General features: G+C 40.3%; 1 protein-coding gene across 3 annotated transcripts in view; it reads right to left on the bottom strand.

Annotated features, from left to right (window-relative positions):
• Positions 1-18,762, bottom strand: part of DCAF1 (DDB1 and CUL4 associated factor 1) — a 52,322-nt gene that overhangs the window by 25,075 nt on the left and 8,485 nt on the right. For 2 of the 3 annotated variants that reach the window (XM_031598543.2, XM_031598544.2), the window contains exons 3-14: positions 18,155-18,231; positions 17,772-17,845; positions 16,823-16,936; positions 14,250-14,387; positions 12,751-13,254; positions 11,442-11,543; positions 9,489-9,647; positions 6,876-7,055; positions 5,723-5,932; positions 4,707-4,876; positions 2,872-2,996; positions 155-1,415 (exon numbers count right to left, since the gene is read on the bottom strand). In XM_031598543.2, the coding sequence (XP_031454403.1) occupies positions 155-1,415; positions 2,872-2,996; positions 4,707-4,876; positions 5,723-5,932; positions 6,876-7,055; positions 9,489-9,647; positions 11,442-11,543; positions 12,751-13,254; positions 14,250-14,387; positions 16,823-16,936; positions 17,772-17,845; positions 18,155-18,231 (3,114 nt within the window). The remainder of the gene's footprint in view (positions 1-154; positions 1,416-2,871; positions 2,997-4,706; positions 4,877-5,722; positions 5,933-6,875; positions 7,056-9,488; positions 9,648-11,441; positions 11,544-12,750; positions 13,255-14,249; positions 14,388-16,822; positions 16,937-17,771; positions 17,846-18,154; positions 18,232-18,762) is intronic. The other variant, XM_090147881.1, reaches the window with a different exon arrangement.

Raw genomic sequence — 18,762 nt, 5'->3', positions numbered from 1 at the left:
TTGCCTTGCAAAGCTCTGCCATCTGCCACTGCTGAATTTAAATGCTTGTCTGTCCAAGGAGGCTCCACTGTGGGATTCCACAGCCTGATTTCAGGCAAGGTTTCTGGCATAGGGCACACTCTGAGAGGGAGCAAGAAGTGTTTTTCTTCCTTACCTGCTAAATATAAGATGTCTATCAAAGCAGCCACCATCCACCCCTCCGTACTTCGGAAAGGCTGCCCTGCGGGTCAGCCGTGAGGTAAAGTTAGTTGGCGCCTGGCGCCTCTGTTTTGGCTCAGGACACTGGTGGGGAGTAAAGAGAGAGAAAGGGGGACAGGTGGCAACAGGGTTTTTGCAGCGGGCATGCTGCTCCCTAAGGTACTCTGTGATTATACTGTCCAGCGTGGGTGGGGAAGGAAGGTGTCTGTCCAGCTGCTTTTTGATAGCTGGGCTCTGGCTGTAGGCGCCATGGTCCGATTTTTGTCGCAACACTCTTATTTTTCTGCTGTTGCAGGGAGATGGCCTCTCCCTGACAAAGCTAATCCTGCCAATCAGAGGAGAGTTGCTGGCATAAGAAGGGCCTGGAAGGGCTAGTGGACCTTGGGATGCAGGCAGCCTTGCCTGAGCATGGACAGATGTGGCAGCAGAACCTACAGAAGTGTGGCTACTCAAACGGGCTGAGATGCCATTAGCTATGCGAGGAGTGCGAGGCAGGGCCACGGGAGAGGCAGCAGCCGCAACGGGGGTGAAGGCAGATGAATGAGATGCTGCAGTCATGGGTAGGTCCGCCTCTTTAGTAAGGATAGATGCAGTTTCTCCTAGGCCCTTAGAGATCAGATGGTTCCGAATCAGGAGCAGCAGCTCCTTCTCAGGAAATGTGATTCTTGATTGAGCCACCACATCCGCTTTCTGCAACCGAGCCAGGGAGACATCCGTGCCAATCAGCAATGGCTTCCCAGAGACACGCTCTATCAGTTCAGCAGCGTATTTACAGAACTTCACATGCTCACTGCGCTTGTCCTGAAGCACTGGCTCTTTCATCAGCTGCTGAATTTGACAGCTGCTGAAGAGTGGGAGCTTGCTGATAATCTGCCGGACAGTACTGCTGCGTGAGAGCCCCACCAAGGCTTTGCAGGCTAATGCTCGGATCTGATCTGCATCTGTGATTGGCATCTTTATAGACAGCAACGACAGCAGCACTTTGATGCCATTGTTGGACTGCACTACATTCCACATCTTAGCCAGTGTGTGCTCACTGCTCTTAGGGGCCTGAGGAAGCTTTCGCCGAGGAGTTCCAGAGATGAATTTGCCAATACTGGAGATCCGGTTATCTGGGCCGCACACACAATTGATGATGATCTGAAGGGCTGATTTCTGAATCTCAGCATCATGGATGAAAAATTCACCCTCAGCAACTCCAAGGATGATACTAATACCTAGTGAGGGAAAGAAATAATTCCTTTAATACTCTCTCTGTAACTTAACTGATGCAGCTGTAAGAAAGGGAGTCTTTCACAAATCTGAGTAAAATACCTCATTTCTCTTCATTCTGGGGATTTCTGAAGTTCATTTTTTTTCCTAACTAGCATAAGACACATTCTCTTGCCTCCCTGACAGAAGTTTTGTTTTGTTTTCTTTTTTTTTTTTCCCCCAACACTCTCATGCTCCTCCATCAATATCAGTAAGTGAGGAGCAGATCTGTCAGAGTTCAGGCATGGCACAGGATTGCCATCTCCGACATACACGGCACAAAGAAGATGCACAGGCATGCCTCTAATTCTTACTACAGAAAGCAACTCTTGCAGAAGATATTAACAACGTAGACAAGAAAGAGAAAAGAGACTTTGTTATGAAGGGAAAAAAATAATGTCATAGCTTCCTAAATGAAATATGTAGATTAATTTCTTGTCCACTTCAGAAGATCAAAACTTAGAGAAACAGGTATTTAGTCCAGAAAAAGTTGTAAGCAAAATACAATTCCTTTTGCACAAAACCTACCATCCTATTCATTTTTTTTTCCTTAAAGAAATACAAAAAAGGAAGTCAGGATCTCTTTAATACATAGGCCTTAGATCTGACCCAGGTACATTTCATTCATCTGTATACTGAATACTGAAGCCAATTAGAATATAACTCAAACAAAAGCAGAGTACAGAGTATAACTCAAACAGAAGAAAGGTTGAGCGAACTGGGACTGTTCAGCCTTGAGAAAAGACGACTCAAAGGAGGATCTGATTAATGCTTATAACTATCTTAAGTGTGGGAGTCAAAGAGATGTGACCAACCTGTTCAGCGGTCTGCAGGGACAGGACAAGAAGGAACTTCCTCAGAGTGAGGATGACGGAGAACTGGAGCAGGCTGCCCAGGAAGGTCATGGATTCTCCTTCTCTGGAGATATTCAAGACCCATCTGGACATCTACCTTTGCAGCCTGCTGTAGGTGGCCTGCTTTGCAGGGGGACTGTACTCAATGATCTATTGAGGTCCCTTCCAGCCCCTACAATTCTGTGATTCTGCAAAATCTATAGCAATAGTTCTCCCATATTCCCAAGGAGACCTAAATTTCTGGGAAGCCAAGGGAGCCTAATAGTCCTATAACAAAAGTGAATTTGTCTGCATCTAGAAGTACATGCCTTGCACGTACTTAATGAGCCCTTGAAAACAAGTGTGAGTCACAGATCACACTTTCACATTTATAATATAACCACAGATTAATCATGACAATTTTAATTGCAGTCTACTCTCACATTTACCTGCATCCCTAATGATAACTCTGTATACATTACTTTAACCCTTTTCTCAATGTAGAAACAGCCAGCTGAAAAAAAAAACAACGGAACACATAGAAGGCAATTGATAAGGGTGCGATTAATCAGGACCACATTCAGCTTACCCACAGTGGAAACGGTAGATCCAGCTTCATCTAACACATCCACAGGTTCTGCCAGCTGCAGTTGGATTTTAGGAACCACAGTCAGGATGGCTAGCACATCCAAAGCATAGCGCACTGTGTCGTTCCTGAAAGCAACATGAGAACTTCTAAGAAGTGTACTCTAATCCAACAAATCAATCTCTCACATCTAATATTTTTGATGATGCTTTCTGATCAATGCTCTACTTTTAAAGGGCTGGTTCTCACAGAAGGTACTGCTCACATACTGTAAATACGCACACTCTCACCTGCAGTTTGGCATACATCTCACCCTGCCCACAGGCTCCTAGAAGCAATGTAATTTTGAAATTACGGAAGCACAAACTAGACTTATCTACAAAAGCATTCTAAGCTAAGCTTCTTCACCCAACCTAACTCAACATCTCAGTTTAAAAATATCCCTGTCTTAAAAACTTTGTTGCCAATGAAGTAGAAAAGTCTTCTCTCTGAAGTGAAGGGGAGCTGTTTGTCAGTTTTATTGCTAAACATGACATGGATAAAAGCAATTTCGGCACCAGATTAACAGACACAGGTATGTGGAATATACCTTCTGAACAAGAGGTGGAAGAACAGAACAATGCAAAAAAAGAGAAGGACTGATGGTTTGTAAGCCTGTATGGAAAGGTAGGAGTTAACCAGGCTGCAATTAAGAAACCGCTGCAGAGAATAAAAACAGGAGAACTACAATCACCCAGGAGAATGCAACCTGAGAGAGAGAGAGAGAGGCGCAGGGGACTGCAAAAGCAGAACAGATTTCAAAGGCTTTCAAAGCCAACCTTTGCAAAGACCTCCTTTTCACAGCAGAAATAAGGAGAAGGGAGTCCTGGTGATAAGAATACAGTTGAAGACAACTAGCCACAGCAGACAGTGACTTATCCAGTGAACATATCTCTAGAATACTACACCAACACTCTTGATATCAGACGCTCATTAGGGGGTTGGACTCGATGACCCCTGGAGGTCCCTTCCAACCCCTACAATTCTGTGATAAACAGAGGCTGAAACATTGCATCCATCCTCTCTCTGAACTGGGGACAGGATCCTAATAGTATCTCTACCAGAGTCTGGTATAGTTCCCTTTCTCTTATAAGAGTAAGAATGCTGCAAGTTTTGGGGTGGGCTGCAGGGGAGCAGGGCCACAGAAAGATATCACCACAGTGCCCCAGACAGGAGAAAACTAGAAGTAGAATCACAAGGTAAGCCTCTCTACAAACATGCTGAGTTTAAGAGACAGTAGCGTATTATCTAGGGACACTGTTACTGTGTGTTGAGTTCATCTTCAGACTTTTTCCCCTCTCAAATACTGGCTTGTTGCATATTCACAACTCCTTCGCAATGTAACTACTCAGTAAGTTTCAAATATCAATAAATGAACAAAGATGATGCAAGAGAGGACACTGTGTATAAGCTAAGCCCACTTTATCCATACCTTCCACCTCTTTTCCAGGATTAAGATGTGTCTCAACTTCAACTTCAACTTCTACTAGGTTTTCTAAAACCCTTCTGTAACAAAAAGATAAATAAAGAACTGTGCCTAAGCTGTACTGTGATGCTGGTTTCTCAAATCAAAGGTGTGAGGCACCTTGGTTCTTCAGGATTCTCATGGAATCTCTCTCTCTACCTCAAGTTTTTAGCCCTGCTTTCCACTGTGCTTTAATAAGCACCATGTAACCACAGCACCGGCTCCTACTGCCTGCCTTGCACACTCTAGGGGAATGGGGAATCTAGAAATTCAATGGCCATCCTGCCCAAAAGTCACAACTTACTGCTCTAAGGAAATACAGCAAACAGCTCACCTTGCATAGTATGTTTTCCAGTTACATGCTATCGAAATGAGCTGAAGCATGAGCTGGACACAAGACAATTTAAGGAAAACTTCTGCTGGCTCCCAGTAGAGCTGTGCTGGCCCATACTCGATGAGGAATTCCATCATCTCCACAATCTGCTCATGAGTGTAGGAACAGGCCTGCCAGAAAAGGAGTTGGAAGCATTACAAGGAGATCACAAGGGTTACAAACTTGCTCATCAAGTCCTTCACTGCTGTGATTTAAACTGAAAACTGTAGTCTTATCAAAGTTAAAACTATTGTTTTCTTGCAAATTATTTACTTTGTTTTATTCTCTGCTACAGAAAAAAAATCCAGCAATTGCCATGATAATATGCAATAAGTTTAATAATACATCTTGCTTCTTTGCAGTCCTAGAAAGCTTAGACCAGTTTAAAAAGTTATACTAAAATTCTAGTCTGCTTTTAAGCTACTAGTGTAGTAACTACCAGATTATCACTCAAAAGAATCTTATGAGAAAGTACACAGGTCTGAAAAATATTCAATTAAAGTTTTTAACTTCTGACTACAAAATGTACCGAAGAAGTGGCATTCCAAGTAAGCCTGCATTTCAGCTCAAAAAATATCTTCTAATCAAACAGCTTACACACATTAATCATTGAAATAAATGATTTTTGCAAAAGTGAAAATACGTTTTCTCATTTTAACTTACTACAATGGAAAGCCATTGTAAATGAAGCCAGAAACCAGAAATGAAGATACTACTTCAGAATGAAAAGACACAAAATTGTAAAAAAAAAAAAAAAAAAAAAAAAGTTATATATAAACAAAACACCACACATTTTTACAGAAAGAAAGAAAAAAACAATTAATGTCCAATAACAGTGTTGCTCTGCTCATTCCTAAAAAATATGATCTCTGACAAGTACCATTTGTCACAACCAATTAAAATCATTTCAACATTTTCAATCTGTTTTCTATAATACAGACCTCGTTAATGTTGGGAGGTTGCAGCATGCTGCTCACCTTGTACGGGGGTTGTGGATGGACCAAAACACCACCTTCAGTGCGCTGGAGTGACTGCTTCACCTGTTCAAGTTTGATAGCAAGGTGGGCTTCAAAGTATCTCCGCAAGGCCATGCAGGTGTGTTTCCCAGTCTGGCGACTGGCGAAGATCTCATCATCACTCAAGAGAGCTCCTTGGTCTTCCAAGTTTAAGATTTCAAGGGTACTTATCTTCAGTACGAAAGTTGGATAGAAAGAAAAAAGTTTCATCAGTTCACACTTCAGAAAAAAACAGTACCTACAATTCTCAACCACACTTGTATCAAAACCAAACTGAGTTTGCTTATGTGTCATCTGTACCTCTCAGACAGCCAATGAAAGCTTCTTCTGTTCAGATAATATTTATCCACACAAAATGCTAAGTCTAATAAGAACCATTCCCCCCTTTCACTGGAAATGCAGAAAAAAAAATCCAGAAGTTACATTAGTAAATGTCTAGAGGCACTGTTGTATTATATTAGGCATTATATTGCACAACACATAGTGCTTACACCCTGCAGTGGCAAGGTCTCTGAGTTTGTACCAACCCAAGCTAGCAGGACTGCACATGCCATGCAAAGGTACCATTTATCACAGAATCACAAGGTTGGAAAGAAGCTCGTAGTTTAGTAGCTTGTGGTAGCAATGGTAGTGGAAGGACAGTTGGACTAGATGATTTTGTACAGTGTAACAGTGTATGCTTGCGTCCATAAGGTACTGTGATTACCAAGCACAGTACAAACACATCTATACCTCCCTCGGAGCAAGGTTGGATGTATTTGCGTCCAGAAGGGTGCACAACATGACACACACATGTGGAATGCTGAGAAACATTTAAACTCTACCCACTAAGCCACCACTGGCAGAGAGTTCTGCTCAACCTAGGAGCTGCACCAAAAAACTAACAGGAAGTAGCAAGCCTCTGAACAATGATCCTGTTATTTACAAGAAGAAAAAGAATCCTCCTGTCTGTTACTCAGAAAACTCACCTCACCTTTCCTACCTTTTGAGAAGTGAAGAGGAATAAACAAACAAGCTAGAACAAAACCAACCAGAACTCTCCACACTTCAGTAATCTCAGAGGGTGCAAAACCTGGTTTTAACCCTGTTCAACACATAAAACTACAAGTCTTACCAGGTTAACCAGACGACGAAGGCCATCATGCCTGTCAAAGAGCTCCAGGACAGCACGAAAGGAGAAGCAAATGGAGAAGAACATAGTAGCATGACAGCAGCCTGAGGCATGGGAGCACTCCATTAGCCATAAGGTGTAGTTCACCACATCTGAAAGCACATTATGGGGGTGCATGCACACCTAGAAAGCAAAAGAACTTTCTTAAGGAGGACTTCAAACAGACTGCTGAGGACAATTAGTCTGAGGAGAATAACAGTTCTTTGAAACGAAGAGGGTACCATTGTCCTAGTGTAGCTGGGAGTAACTGACACCTGAGACATGCAACAAAAGCCGCACTTCCAGACCAGTGAAACAAGGCCTCAGTGAGACTACAAGAGCATCATGCGGAAACACAGAACTAGCAGCTGGTTCATTCCCTGACATAAACATGGTAAATACAATAGTCTACATACAGTAAAATTTCAGAGAGCCCTTCTGCATATTGTTTCAAGCATCTGAAGAGAGTGTTTCGCTATAGCTAAAAACTTGTCTGTCTTCTCTGGCTAAGAAACAAAAATTCTTCTCAATTTAACAGCATCACAAGCTGGGCTGAAGTTCTAGTAAACTCTAGTATCAAAGCCAAGGGGAACATCAAGGACCATCAAGTGCTAATCTAAAGCTTGACTTTCTCTTAAAACAGACAACTTAACCATTCTATTTCCTGTCTCTGAGATGGGCAGACCACATGCTCAGAGCTGCACTTTGACATTGTTTATATCATTTATTAGCTTCTAACCCTCTGTCAAGGTCAGTGCCAACAAGAACTGTGCAGAGAGCTGAAGCACCAGCTGCTTTTATGCCAAGTTAGCAGATTATTATTATTTTTTTAATCCCCTCTCTCAGTATGTTGAACACTGACAGAGGAGACTGAGTAACCAGTTCCAGCTTTACCTCCACCTGAAGATATGAGGCTTGGCACACATTAAATAGAATGGAGTGCCACCTGAAACTGGCTTCCTCTGAAATATCCAAAGACAAGAGAGGAAAGAACACATTTGTTCTACAAAATATTTGTAAATATTGGGAATAACATGTGGTAGATAAGAAAACATCACCATATACAGCTACATAACTTTATGACATGCCCTGAGGACATCAAGGAGTAGCAATGTCCATGCAGCACCCTGCCAGAGCCTTTGGTTTTCCCTTAGAACAATCATGCAAGCAACAAGTGCAACCAGAAAAAAAGAAAAGAAGAAGGAAGAGCACAGTTTTCTTATGACAAATAAAACTCAGAGGAACACCAAGCAATACGTATACAGCAAGGGTCCATTTTTTGACAAAATGAGCAAAAAGAAAGAAAACATTACACTCATTTTGCCTTTCTTGCCTTCATAAAAAACATGACACAAAGACAGACCTGTCAATCATAATTACCAAGAGGTTTTTGAGTTCACCTATATAAATGCCAGCAGAATCACCATATATAGTCAAGTATATACGGGGCTAAGAGCGTTAAACATGTCAAATCAGAACGCTCAAGACAGTATCCAAAACTCAAAATAAGCAGAAATGTAGAGTTACTACTTTAAATGGTTCAGTTTTCAAATGAATTAAAAAAAGCACACAAAAACAGACAGACAATTCCAAGGACAGGCCATTCATCAAAAGTCATCACCCATAAAGCAGGGCAGCTCTAGAAGGCTATAATTTTGCAGTTGCTGTGAATGAATCTCAGAGCAGGATCCTCCTATGTGCCAGCAGTAATGCTTACAAGCTGGAAGTTCATCTTTTTTTTCCCCCTCTCCTCTTCCCTTGGCACAGCTGCAACTACAGAATAAACTGGATTCATTGCTGGATCTGGTTTAGCACACAAGTACTGCTGCCAGTGTGGAAAACAGAATCATTGTTTCAAGTATCTGGGAAACTGAGGCTTAATAGAAGACTGATATACCTACTAATCTACTGAAAAAGATTCTTGCTGGAAGAGCACTAATCAACTGACAGGAGGAACCTTTTATGACGCATTTTAAAAAGATGTTGAAATCTGAGGTGAGCAACTAGCCTTCATTATCAGCTGTTTCAACACTTATAAGCTCAGGCCAAAGAGAGATCAACATCCTTTAACATTGTTTCCTGCACAATGTATCAGTCTTCTGCTGCATGCCAACACCAAAGGAATTGCACTGATGTCTGGAATCTGACCAAGGCATCAAATAACACTGAAGCTGTCCACACCTGGACTGTGGATGGGAAAAAAAAACAAACAATCTCAAGTACAGGAGAATGCTGGAACAGGTGGGAAAGGAAAGATAGATGAGAAAGGAGGAGTTTTACCTTCTTTAGGGAAAGGAAACAATAGGGTAAGAAGGGTGAACTGAAGTAATGAGGCAATGCTAAAAACAGAGACATCTTCAGTTACGTTCCCTGGGAACCGAAACTCACCCTTGAAACAAAATACTCAAATGCACCATTATTTCTATGCTTTTTGTTGCCTAGGCACATACCAGAGACTCTTATACAAATTTGCTTTTAACTTAGGAGATATTTATGTTACATTTGAACAAAGGCAGAAAGACTAAGTCCCTTGAAATCATTAAAATTACAGCAGTTATGCTAAAGAATGAATCTTACCCTTTCCATTGCATCTTGATTGTAAGACAAATAATACAAGCACATGGAGACTCCTGTGGCTGCCATGGAAGGACGAGGAATCTCCAGCAATTTTTGCACACCTCCATGAGCAACAAACTCTGTTGCAAACTTGTTATGCAGCAGCAATGATGCCAAATGCTAAAGAAAGAAGAAAGCAGATTATAATAGAATTCTTCAAACTGTCATCAATTCCTCCCTTCCAGCTGTAAAAAAACAGACGGCAGAAAACAAGTACTCCACACTTTATCCACCTTATTTCCTCCTTCTGTTACATTTAACTGCACAATGTAATATCTGGCCTACAAATAACCTTTATACGGCACTTAAAGCAATTATGTCTCCTTATTACAAATATTATCAGTTTAATAAGTTCTTTTGCTTGACTAATGCCTGAAGAAAACACTAATGCTGTGGGCTGTTGTTTTTTTTTCCCCCCCTCACTAGTGTATTTCTTGCTGGTGTACTCCTGAGACAATAATCGACACTCCACAGTGTTAAGATTATCACCAGTCCTGCTGGAAAGAAGCAGACAACCTTTATCCTCAACTGGTCAATTTATTCCACTGCAGATTTTGGGAATAGGCTTCTACAACCTCAGATCACTAGAAATAAGAAATTCTTGCTGAGTCTAACCTATCACAAACATATGCTGTCCAAGTCTTTCCATTCTTACCCATCTGCACATCTGCCCTTTCCTTTGTATCAGCACTAGCATTTGTTAAAGTAGTAACAAAACTAATGCTGAACTGATGTAAAAGCTAATTCGGGGCGGCTGAGGGGGAAATGAGCTCTTATCCATACTTGCACCATTATATGGTTTGCTATACAGTTGCCTGAACGTTATGGCAGGCACAGAGTTGAGAATGATGCCACAGACGTACAGTAAATAAAGATGACAAAATGAATGGACTGATGGTTTGATTTTTTTTTTAATTCACAGATTTGGTGCAGGTTTTTTTTCTTCATTTTTTTTTGTTTGTCTTCTGAACAGTTTACTTGTGTACCTCAATGTTGGTAGTCAGAAATGAAGTCTTTCTAGCCTGAGAAGATCCCTTTAACTACGCAGAATTAGAAATGCTTCTTGGATGAAAACAAATTAGATCTTAAATGCCATGTGTCACATTTAGCACATTTTCAGTTATAAATAAGAACGTTGTTAGATGCTCCAAATAAGATTGATTTTTAACATATTCAAGAAATAGGCATACAAAGAACAAGCAAAAAAAGACAGCAATAACTTTGTTTTACACTTTAGGAGGAAACAGGAAGAATCACTGCAACCCCCACCCCACTCACAGCTGAGGTAACTTACACCTTTTGTAGGAATATTCCTGCTTGGAAATAAGTTTGCAGACAAATGACAATGAAACAGAAAGATGATATTGGAAGACTGAAGCCAGAGAAGTCACTGTGGAAGAGGGAAGGAACTCACAGAAGAACTAATTGTTGTGCTGTAGGTTTAATTTAAAGAGAGTTATCTTGTATTTTTTTTCTTATATTTTTGGGTGACAACTAACTGATACAGCAGTTATGTGTGAGTGATTTCAAATGTCAGGCTCAGGGATGGCATTCTGGAGCTACTGGGATTAGGATGCGTATGCTTCTTCCCCCTCACAAATGTCCTTGGCAATAACAGGAATCCTAGGGCAGTGGTAGTGTAAGATTTTGATGGAAAAAGGAGTTTTTACCACCTTCAGCTCAGTTAATGGCAGAGGAAATCAGTGGCACTTCACCCACAACTAATAATAATAATAATATATATTTTTTTTAATACCCAAGAATTATAAAAACAAAAACAGGGGGCAGCCAATCCCAGGGGACCCTACTGTACATGCAGGCCTAAGGGAGGCAAGCATATGCCTTTGATGCATGCAAATACATTCCATGCTTTTCCCATTTGCAGTGCAATTTTGCATTACAGAAGTAATTTACCTTAAGGGCTTCGAAAGTAAGCAGCACATCGTTGGTTCGTTTCAAGTCGATGTAGTACATCATCAGCTCCCTTGATCCCAGTTGCATGAAGATGGGTAATAACTGAGAAAAATAATATTGGGAGGCTAGCTGAACATTTCACAGGGAATTCAAGGTCTGTTTTGGCTTTTACTCTCTCAAACCCCCCAGTTTCCCCCTATTGGCAGATACCTGTTATGAGAGGTCAGTGGTAACCAGCTCCATCCATAGGAAGCAATAAAGGTTAACAGACCTCTTGTAATACATCTGCTGACTGCAGCAAGGTGCATGACAGCTGCCACAGGAAATCTTAAGGCACTCCTTCAAGTGCAGCTATGGTAAGTCCACACAGGTACCACCCTGGTGATAGGTTCCACTTTCCATCTGTGCAAAGACAACTACCCAACAACTGAACAGAAAAAACAGGAGAGCAGGGCACAAACCAAAACCCTCAGCATAATTCTGTGTGTAATGGCTTTACAGCACTAATTCCTATTTCTCTTTCCTGTTATTGCTGGCGTATGAAGTGATCCAGTCAGCATGCAGGGTATTAGGGGGATAATGGTTTCTTTGGTTCTCACAGAAGCAAGGCGCGTGCGCACACACACACACACAGTGCATAACACAAAGCAAAACTGTGTTGCTTTGCTGCATCTCAAATTCAGTTAAACCACCTCAAAATATCTACAAAGACAAAGGTGGTCGGAAGATCTATGCTAACCAGAAGTTAATAGTTAAAAAATGGAACAGGAAACACTCTGGTAAATCTGATGTAGCTCAACTATTTTAATTAACAACAGCTCTCAAGAGCATCTGCATCTACACTACCATTTCTTACCAGAAACACTGCAGAAGTCATACAAACCATCGCAGAAAGAACTTTAAGCTCACTATTTCCTCTGAGTTCTAAAGATGGAATCCACTAACTTCCCAAGAGTAAATAGGAAAAAATGCACGCATTTCAAAGTGACTTACCCTGTATCATGTAAATAATCAAAGTTAACAGAGACCAGGAATAAGATTCCTAGCACTGTGCTATAACTACTATTCCAGACAACTGCTAGGCTCAGGTTCGAGTGTTACTTGGTAGGTACTATTCAAAATAATGACCTCATCAATTTGAAAGTCAACAATTCAGGAAACTTTACAGATCTTAATCATATTAGGAAACACTGGTGAGTGATAAAATAGCTCTTAAAACTTCCCCACAGTACCACTGACAGTTGTATCAGGAGAATTGACAGAGTCCTCCCACCTTCATACATACATACATATATATATATATGCTCACCTCTTGATATTCCCCTAAGGGAGTCAAGTATTGAAGAATGAGCCTCTGCTCTATGGCAGGAGTCAAAGGGTAAAGTGTATAATTAGTGCCAATCACCCATGGAGACATTTCTGACCAGCTGCTGTTGGACAGTTCAACAAACATCCGCTCTGGTTCCGAAGCGGAGAAGCCCAGTTTTTGCTTGGCCTTCCGGAAGCCATCTCTTTCATGCTGTTTCCCTGATTTGCTTTTTCTTAATCCCCCATCATCTATCTTTGTAGAAGAGTTGACTCTGCTACTGGTCTTGTGACTTGAATCAAGATGAAAGGAGATTTCCATATCTCCAGCCACTTCTTCTTGCTCTCCATCCACCGCCATCTCCCCATAATCCATATCCACAGCCTCTTCATCTAAAGGCAGCAGAGAATCTGATGGCACTTTCCGAGGACTGGGACGCTTGTTTTCTTGTTTTGTGGTCATTTCAGTAACCTGTAACTCCCGTAGCCGTCGAAGCACCAAAGCCACCTGTTTCACAAAAGCAGCATGCATAAGAACACACTTTCTGCCTTGATCATACTACTCACACTGGCCACTGTTCTGTTCTTACTGCATAAAGAAGTCTATTGCACAAAATACCAGGCATGCTGAAGTACACATTTCCCCAGAGAAATAACAATTTCAAAGTGAACAAAAAACCCCAACCCTTATTGCTATAGCTTTTACTCTGGAAAAAATAAAATAAAAATCCTCACTTTCCTGAAAGAGAAAGAAGTGTGGTCTGAAACCCATTAAGAACCACATACTATCTTGCATCTTTCTTTCATCATCTGTCTAGTCTAGAATAAAGGCAACATTTCCTTTCAAAGCAGGAGTTTTGATAAACTGCAGTTCTACAAAAGCTAAGAGCCTGCTTTTATTCCTAAAGGACTTACCTATGCAAGAATTAGAAGAATTCACCTATGGTTTGACACACTAAGCGGCAATGTACACCATTCTGAAAAACAAGTTTGCCTAACCTACTTCCTTTTGACAGTCATCTCAATTGCTGATCATCATCATATATTTAACATTAAACTAGTGAAAGATCTATTCTTAATGTGATTCTTTTTAGAATATATAACATTTCCTATGAAGTTATCTCCATGTTGACTTAACCTTCATTTCTGCCCAGCGTTTAAGCTACCACACGCAATAGCTAAGTCTTCGAAATTTTTGCTTCAAGGAAACTAGGAATATGAGTCCCGTCAAGAAGTACAGTATTTGCCTTAGGTTTTCACAGGCATTTTTCAACACAGATTGTGTAACAGAATAACCAGGCTGCATAGCCCAGCCTCAGCAAATTCAGTCAGGAAAGGACAGAAAGTATGAGCTACTGAGTGAATATATTATTATAACCACTGTAAAATGTATACGTTAACACATACATGAAAGTACCCCACGTGTTCTCAAAAAAAGAAAAAAAAGATAAGAGATAGAGATATCTGTCCTGTAAAAGAAAGTGTGCATCAAGAGATCATTACCAGCTGTGAATTCTCATCCCTGTAATTGGCAGCAATATCTTGGTTTTCCATAGCTCCTCCTAAAAGCCCTGTTGCATACGTCCTTAGCGGCTGATCAGCTTCTCGTGCCCATTTAAAGAGATTTTCAACTATGCCTTCCTAAAATGCAGGAAACAAGAAAGCAATTCCAACTGTTAAGCATTTTTTTTCCTGTCAGTATTACTAATAGAGATCTCCAACAATTTGGCAGGTTTCAAAGAAATGATGTTGAACTTGCACTAAGTAAAAGGAAAAAAAAAAAGTGGTAAATTACTTACATTTCTCTAACAGCTTAGTAGTTGAAAAGTCACTTAAAACACTTCCTGGTGCCAGAGGAACTCTTTACATTAATGACTACTCACTGATCAAAAGAGCAATCCTCAATAGTCATAAACACATAAATTGGGGAAGAGATAAATGTATGCAATTATGCCAATCCACATATAAGAAAAGCACAGTGTTAAATATTAATATTTTAACAGGAAAACTCAGAAGTGATTGGACATGGCCTGCCAGGCATTTCTTCTTAACAAGACTAAATAAGTGTTAACTAAAACAGTTAATTAAAAGACTACATGTTAGAATGAAAGATTCTACTTTTTTTTTCCTCTAGATCACTATTGGATTTTGAAACATATACAATACCATAACATTATTAGAATGACAAGATCTTGCACCTTGTACGTAATTTGAGAAATAGGTACAACACAGAAAAAGATCAGTTAATAATGAATAGACACATTTCAGTAAGAACTTCCAGCTTACACATTTTTAAGGAGTTGTCTGTTATACATTAAATAATAATTAAATTTTAATTAAAGTATTCTTATGACATTAGAAAATGAGACGCGAAATCCACTGGTCGCTAGAGGTTGTCCTTCTGACTAGAACAACGCATTCTTAAAATAGTGATTATCTGCCATACAAAAAGAAAACCTTAGGAAACAGAAATGAATTTCATATATTTTCTAGTCACAAAAAATTAAGCTAAGTTTGGCACTTTAGGGCTTAAAAAAAAATTCTATTAACATAGAGATTTTGTGTTTTAAGAATAAAAACTATATTCTTCTCAATGAAAAAGCCTATTACTTTGCTTTTAACTTTTTTGGATCAAAGCCTTAGATTTTAAGCAGATCGCAAAGATACCATATTAAATTCAATACTTCAGAAAGGATATGCATTATTCCTTCCTTTTACCACGCTTTAGAGTCCATATTTCTATTTCTAATAGTAAAGGAACTCAAGTGAAACTTCCACATAAAGCACTACCTGATTTCTGGACTTCAGAAAAATACTACATTAGTTTATTTTTAAAGATGAAGATAGCAAGGCTCAGGAACAAAATCTGCTTTCTCCTTGCTTTCAACTCATTGTGCATTCCTATATAAACCACACTTGCCAACATACAGAAGCTGAATTCAGCTGTCCATAACAGTTCTAGATAGTCCCCATGAAGCATACGGGCTTTAGATTGCTTGAAGTATGACTTGCTCATCATTTAGCTTGAATAATGCTATCACTCTGCCGCAGTTATGGATTACCAGGTGACAGGCTTACAGCAAGTCTTAACATTCTATACTGCCTGCTTCACTCATGAACCTATAAAATAACAATTTAAAGTATAACATTTCCCAAAACATTAATTTAAATTATAAATCATTTCAGCAGGAGGGAACATTTAAAGGTCATCTAGTCTAACTCCCTGCAACTCCACTGCAACCTATTAGCTACATCAGGTTGCTCAGAGCTCTATTCTTGAACATCTCCACGGACAGGGTATTCACCACCTTTCTGGGCGACTTTTTCAGTGCTTCATGGTCCTTATTGTAAGAAACTATTTTGTCCAATCTAAATCTCCCCTCTTTTAGTTTGAAACTATTTCCTCTTGTCCAATCATAACTGATCCCACTAAAGAGTCTGTACCCTTCTTTCTCACAACAATCCTTCAGATATGGATAAGCTGCTGTCAGGTCTCCCTAGAGCTTTCTCCAGGTTGAACAGTTCCAGTTCTCTCAGCCTGTCTTCACAGGGAAGGTGTTCCATCCCTTGGGCCATTTTTGAGGTCCTCCTCCAGACACATTCCCTTCTGTACTGAGGACTCCACATATGGATGCAGTACTCCAGGTCTCACCAGCACTGAGCTGCTCCATCCTCACATCCTCAGATTGTACTGATAGTAAGGGTTGCCATGACCCAGGTGCCAGTCCTTGCACTTGGCTTTGTTGAACCTCATGAGGGTCTATCAGGCCCACTGCACACACCTGTCTAGATCTCTCTGCATGGCCTCCCATCCCACAGATATGCTGAACATACCATACATAATTCCAGTTCCTCTGTTTGAATTAGTCCTCTTACAACTTACAAGCTGTGGAATACTCAAGATTTGATCAGCTGAACAAGCCCACATTAGAAAGCCCCAGACCTTTAACAAGGTTAAAGAGATTGTCTCCCAGAAATAGGATTTAAATGTTGCTTTTTACTGGTTTCTCCTATGGGATGAATTGTTGGAGCACATAATACCAAGCTTATAAACTAAACCTTAGTATGTAAGATACCTTTTCCTGAAAGACAACAGCAGTTTCCAATCCTGGCATGATATCCAGAAGAAGTCTGCAGGCAGCAGTGTTTAATGGAGGTTCTCTGCTCGTCATCACATAAGCATTCACTAGCTAAAGATCAGGAAAAGCACCAGTTTAAAATTCAGGAGTTGAAATAACTTCTCTGAGAAACAGAATTCCCCTCCGATCTGATGTTCACTGATTAAATACTTTTCTTGAACTGATTTGTAAAGACAAATGCCTAAAATAATTACATCTCACTAGCAATGTAATCATGTGAGAGTAATAGCTGAAGAAAACTTTACAAAATCAAATACATACATTTTTGCTTATCAATTGGAGTTTCAGATAGAAAGCTCCACGTAAGCAATCTGGCAGAAACCTTACAGCGGCATGCACTGATACAGTGGTGGTGCACTGAGATGAGGGAAACACAAATTCTGGCTATTAACTCATGTAAGGGTAGAGGAGTGCAAGAGGAAAGCCAGCCTCTTGTCTCCAAATGCTCTGCCTGAGCCTGCTAGAGCTAGGTACGCTCTGCTTGTGCAGGCACTCCAGCATTCCCAAGTATTCACAGAAAAAGCACTGGAATTAGTGGTATTAATTTCCATTACAGAAATTAATTAGACTTTTAAACTTTTATTACAGGACCTGCACTTTCTTTAAAGAGACTGATAAATGCTGAGAAGAACTAATTCAATCATTGATACATGTATTCCAGTACTCTTGAATAGCTCATGAACTATCCCTTTCCTTGGGTCACTCTAACAGCAGCAAACAAGACGTATCTAAAGACACTTTAAAAGCCACTGCTATGGAAGAAATAGTCCCACCACCAGTAAAATTAATATTAAACAAGCACGAGTACTGGGGTAAATAACAGAGAAAACAAAAACATTAAAGTGTCAAGAAGACTTGACAGGTACAGTTCTTAGAGCAAACGTACCGCATTCATGAAATCATCATTCTTGAAAAGTATCCTTAATAAGTGACCAAGCATACACTCAGGGTCCGCTCGACCTACAGAGGAAACAGGAAAAGACTCATCTATGTACCTCAAGACTTCAATACTAAACTACTAACTTCTGACTGACTGTGGAATAATGTAGTTAGCTGTACCTTTATCAGAAACAGAATTATAGAAGTCATATGCACTATTGAACAAATTAGTGTTTCCCCTAGTTGCAGTTACCTACTTAAAAGGTGTACTAGTCACACCAGACCCTGATCAGTAGTGAAAAGATTCAGGCTAGATTTTGTTTACTTTTAAATATGAATTATCACGTATCAGCTGATGCAGAGCTATCAAAACCACTCAGAATGCCTTACCAGGGTGTCGGTCATCAAAAGGGTCTGGATCCCCTTTGCGGTATTCTTCAGTCTCCTTCTCAATCAACTCAGACATCCTACAGAAGGAACGACATAAAATAACCACAATCCACTCTGTCCTGCCCCAGCTTGCAACTCCTCACATTAGCCTATTTGTCACAGTGCTATCAAACAGCTTATCAGCTTTCATTTGAATGGCATTCAGCACTACCAGAGGATTTCAGACTGTCCACCCAGAAGGGTGATTAAAGAGCCTTGCCTCTGGTACCTCATTACCCACCAGCCTGCCAAAACATGCTGAGAACTTATCAGCATCCCAGTGACACACAAGCGTGATGCTCTGAAGGAGTCAGTACTGCTTATTTACTCATGTTAGAGTCCTGGTGATGTCTACAACAGATACTGTAGAGAATTACAAGAAATAGGAATTTAAGCAGTACCCTTCACGTTACAGTTCCTCTTTTGGAGTGGGATAAGCCCTAAACAAGCAACTCTGCCCACTTTCCTATTCAGTCTAGGCAGGTGCCTCTTCACAGACTATCTACACAGTTTTTGTTGTTATTTATATTAATTTTCAGTAAAGATGTAAGTTATTAATGTCTTATCTC

This window comes from Phasianus colchicus, chromosome 11 (assembly GCF_987193195.1).
Source record: "Phasianus colchicus chromosome 11, bPhaCol1.hap1.1, whole genome shotgun sequence".
Taxonomy (NCBI): domain Eukaryota; kingdom Metazoa; phylum Chordata; class Aves; order Galliformes; family Phasianidae; genus Phasianus; species Phasianus colchicus.
The sequence above is the reverse complement of the archived record's forward strand: the minus strand, read 5'-3'. Positions and strand labels throughout refer to the sequence as shown.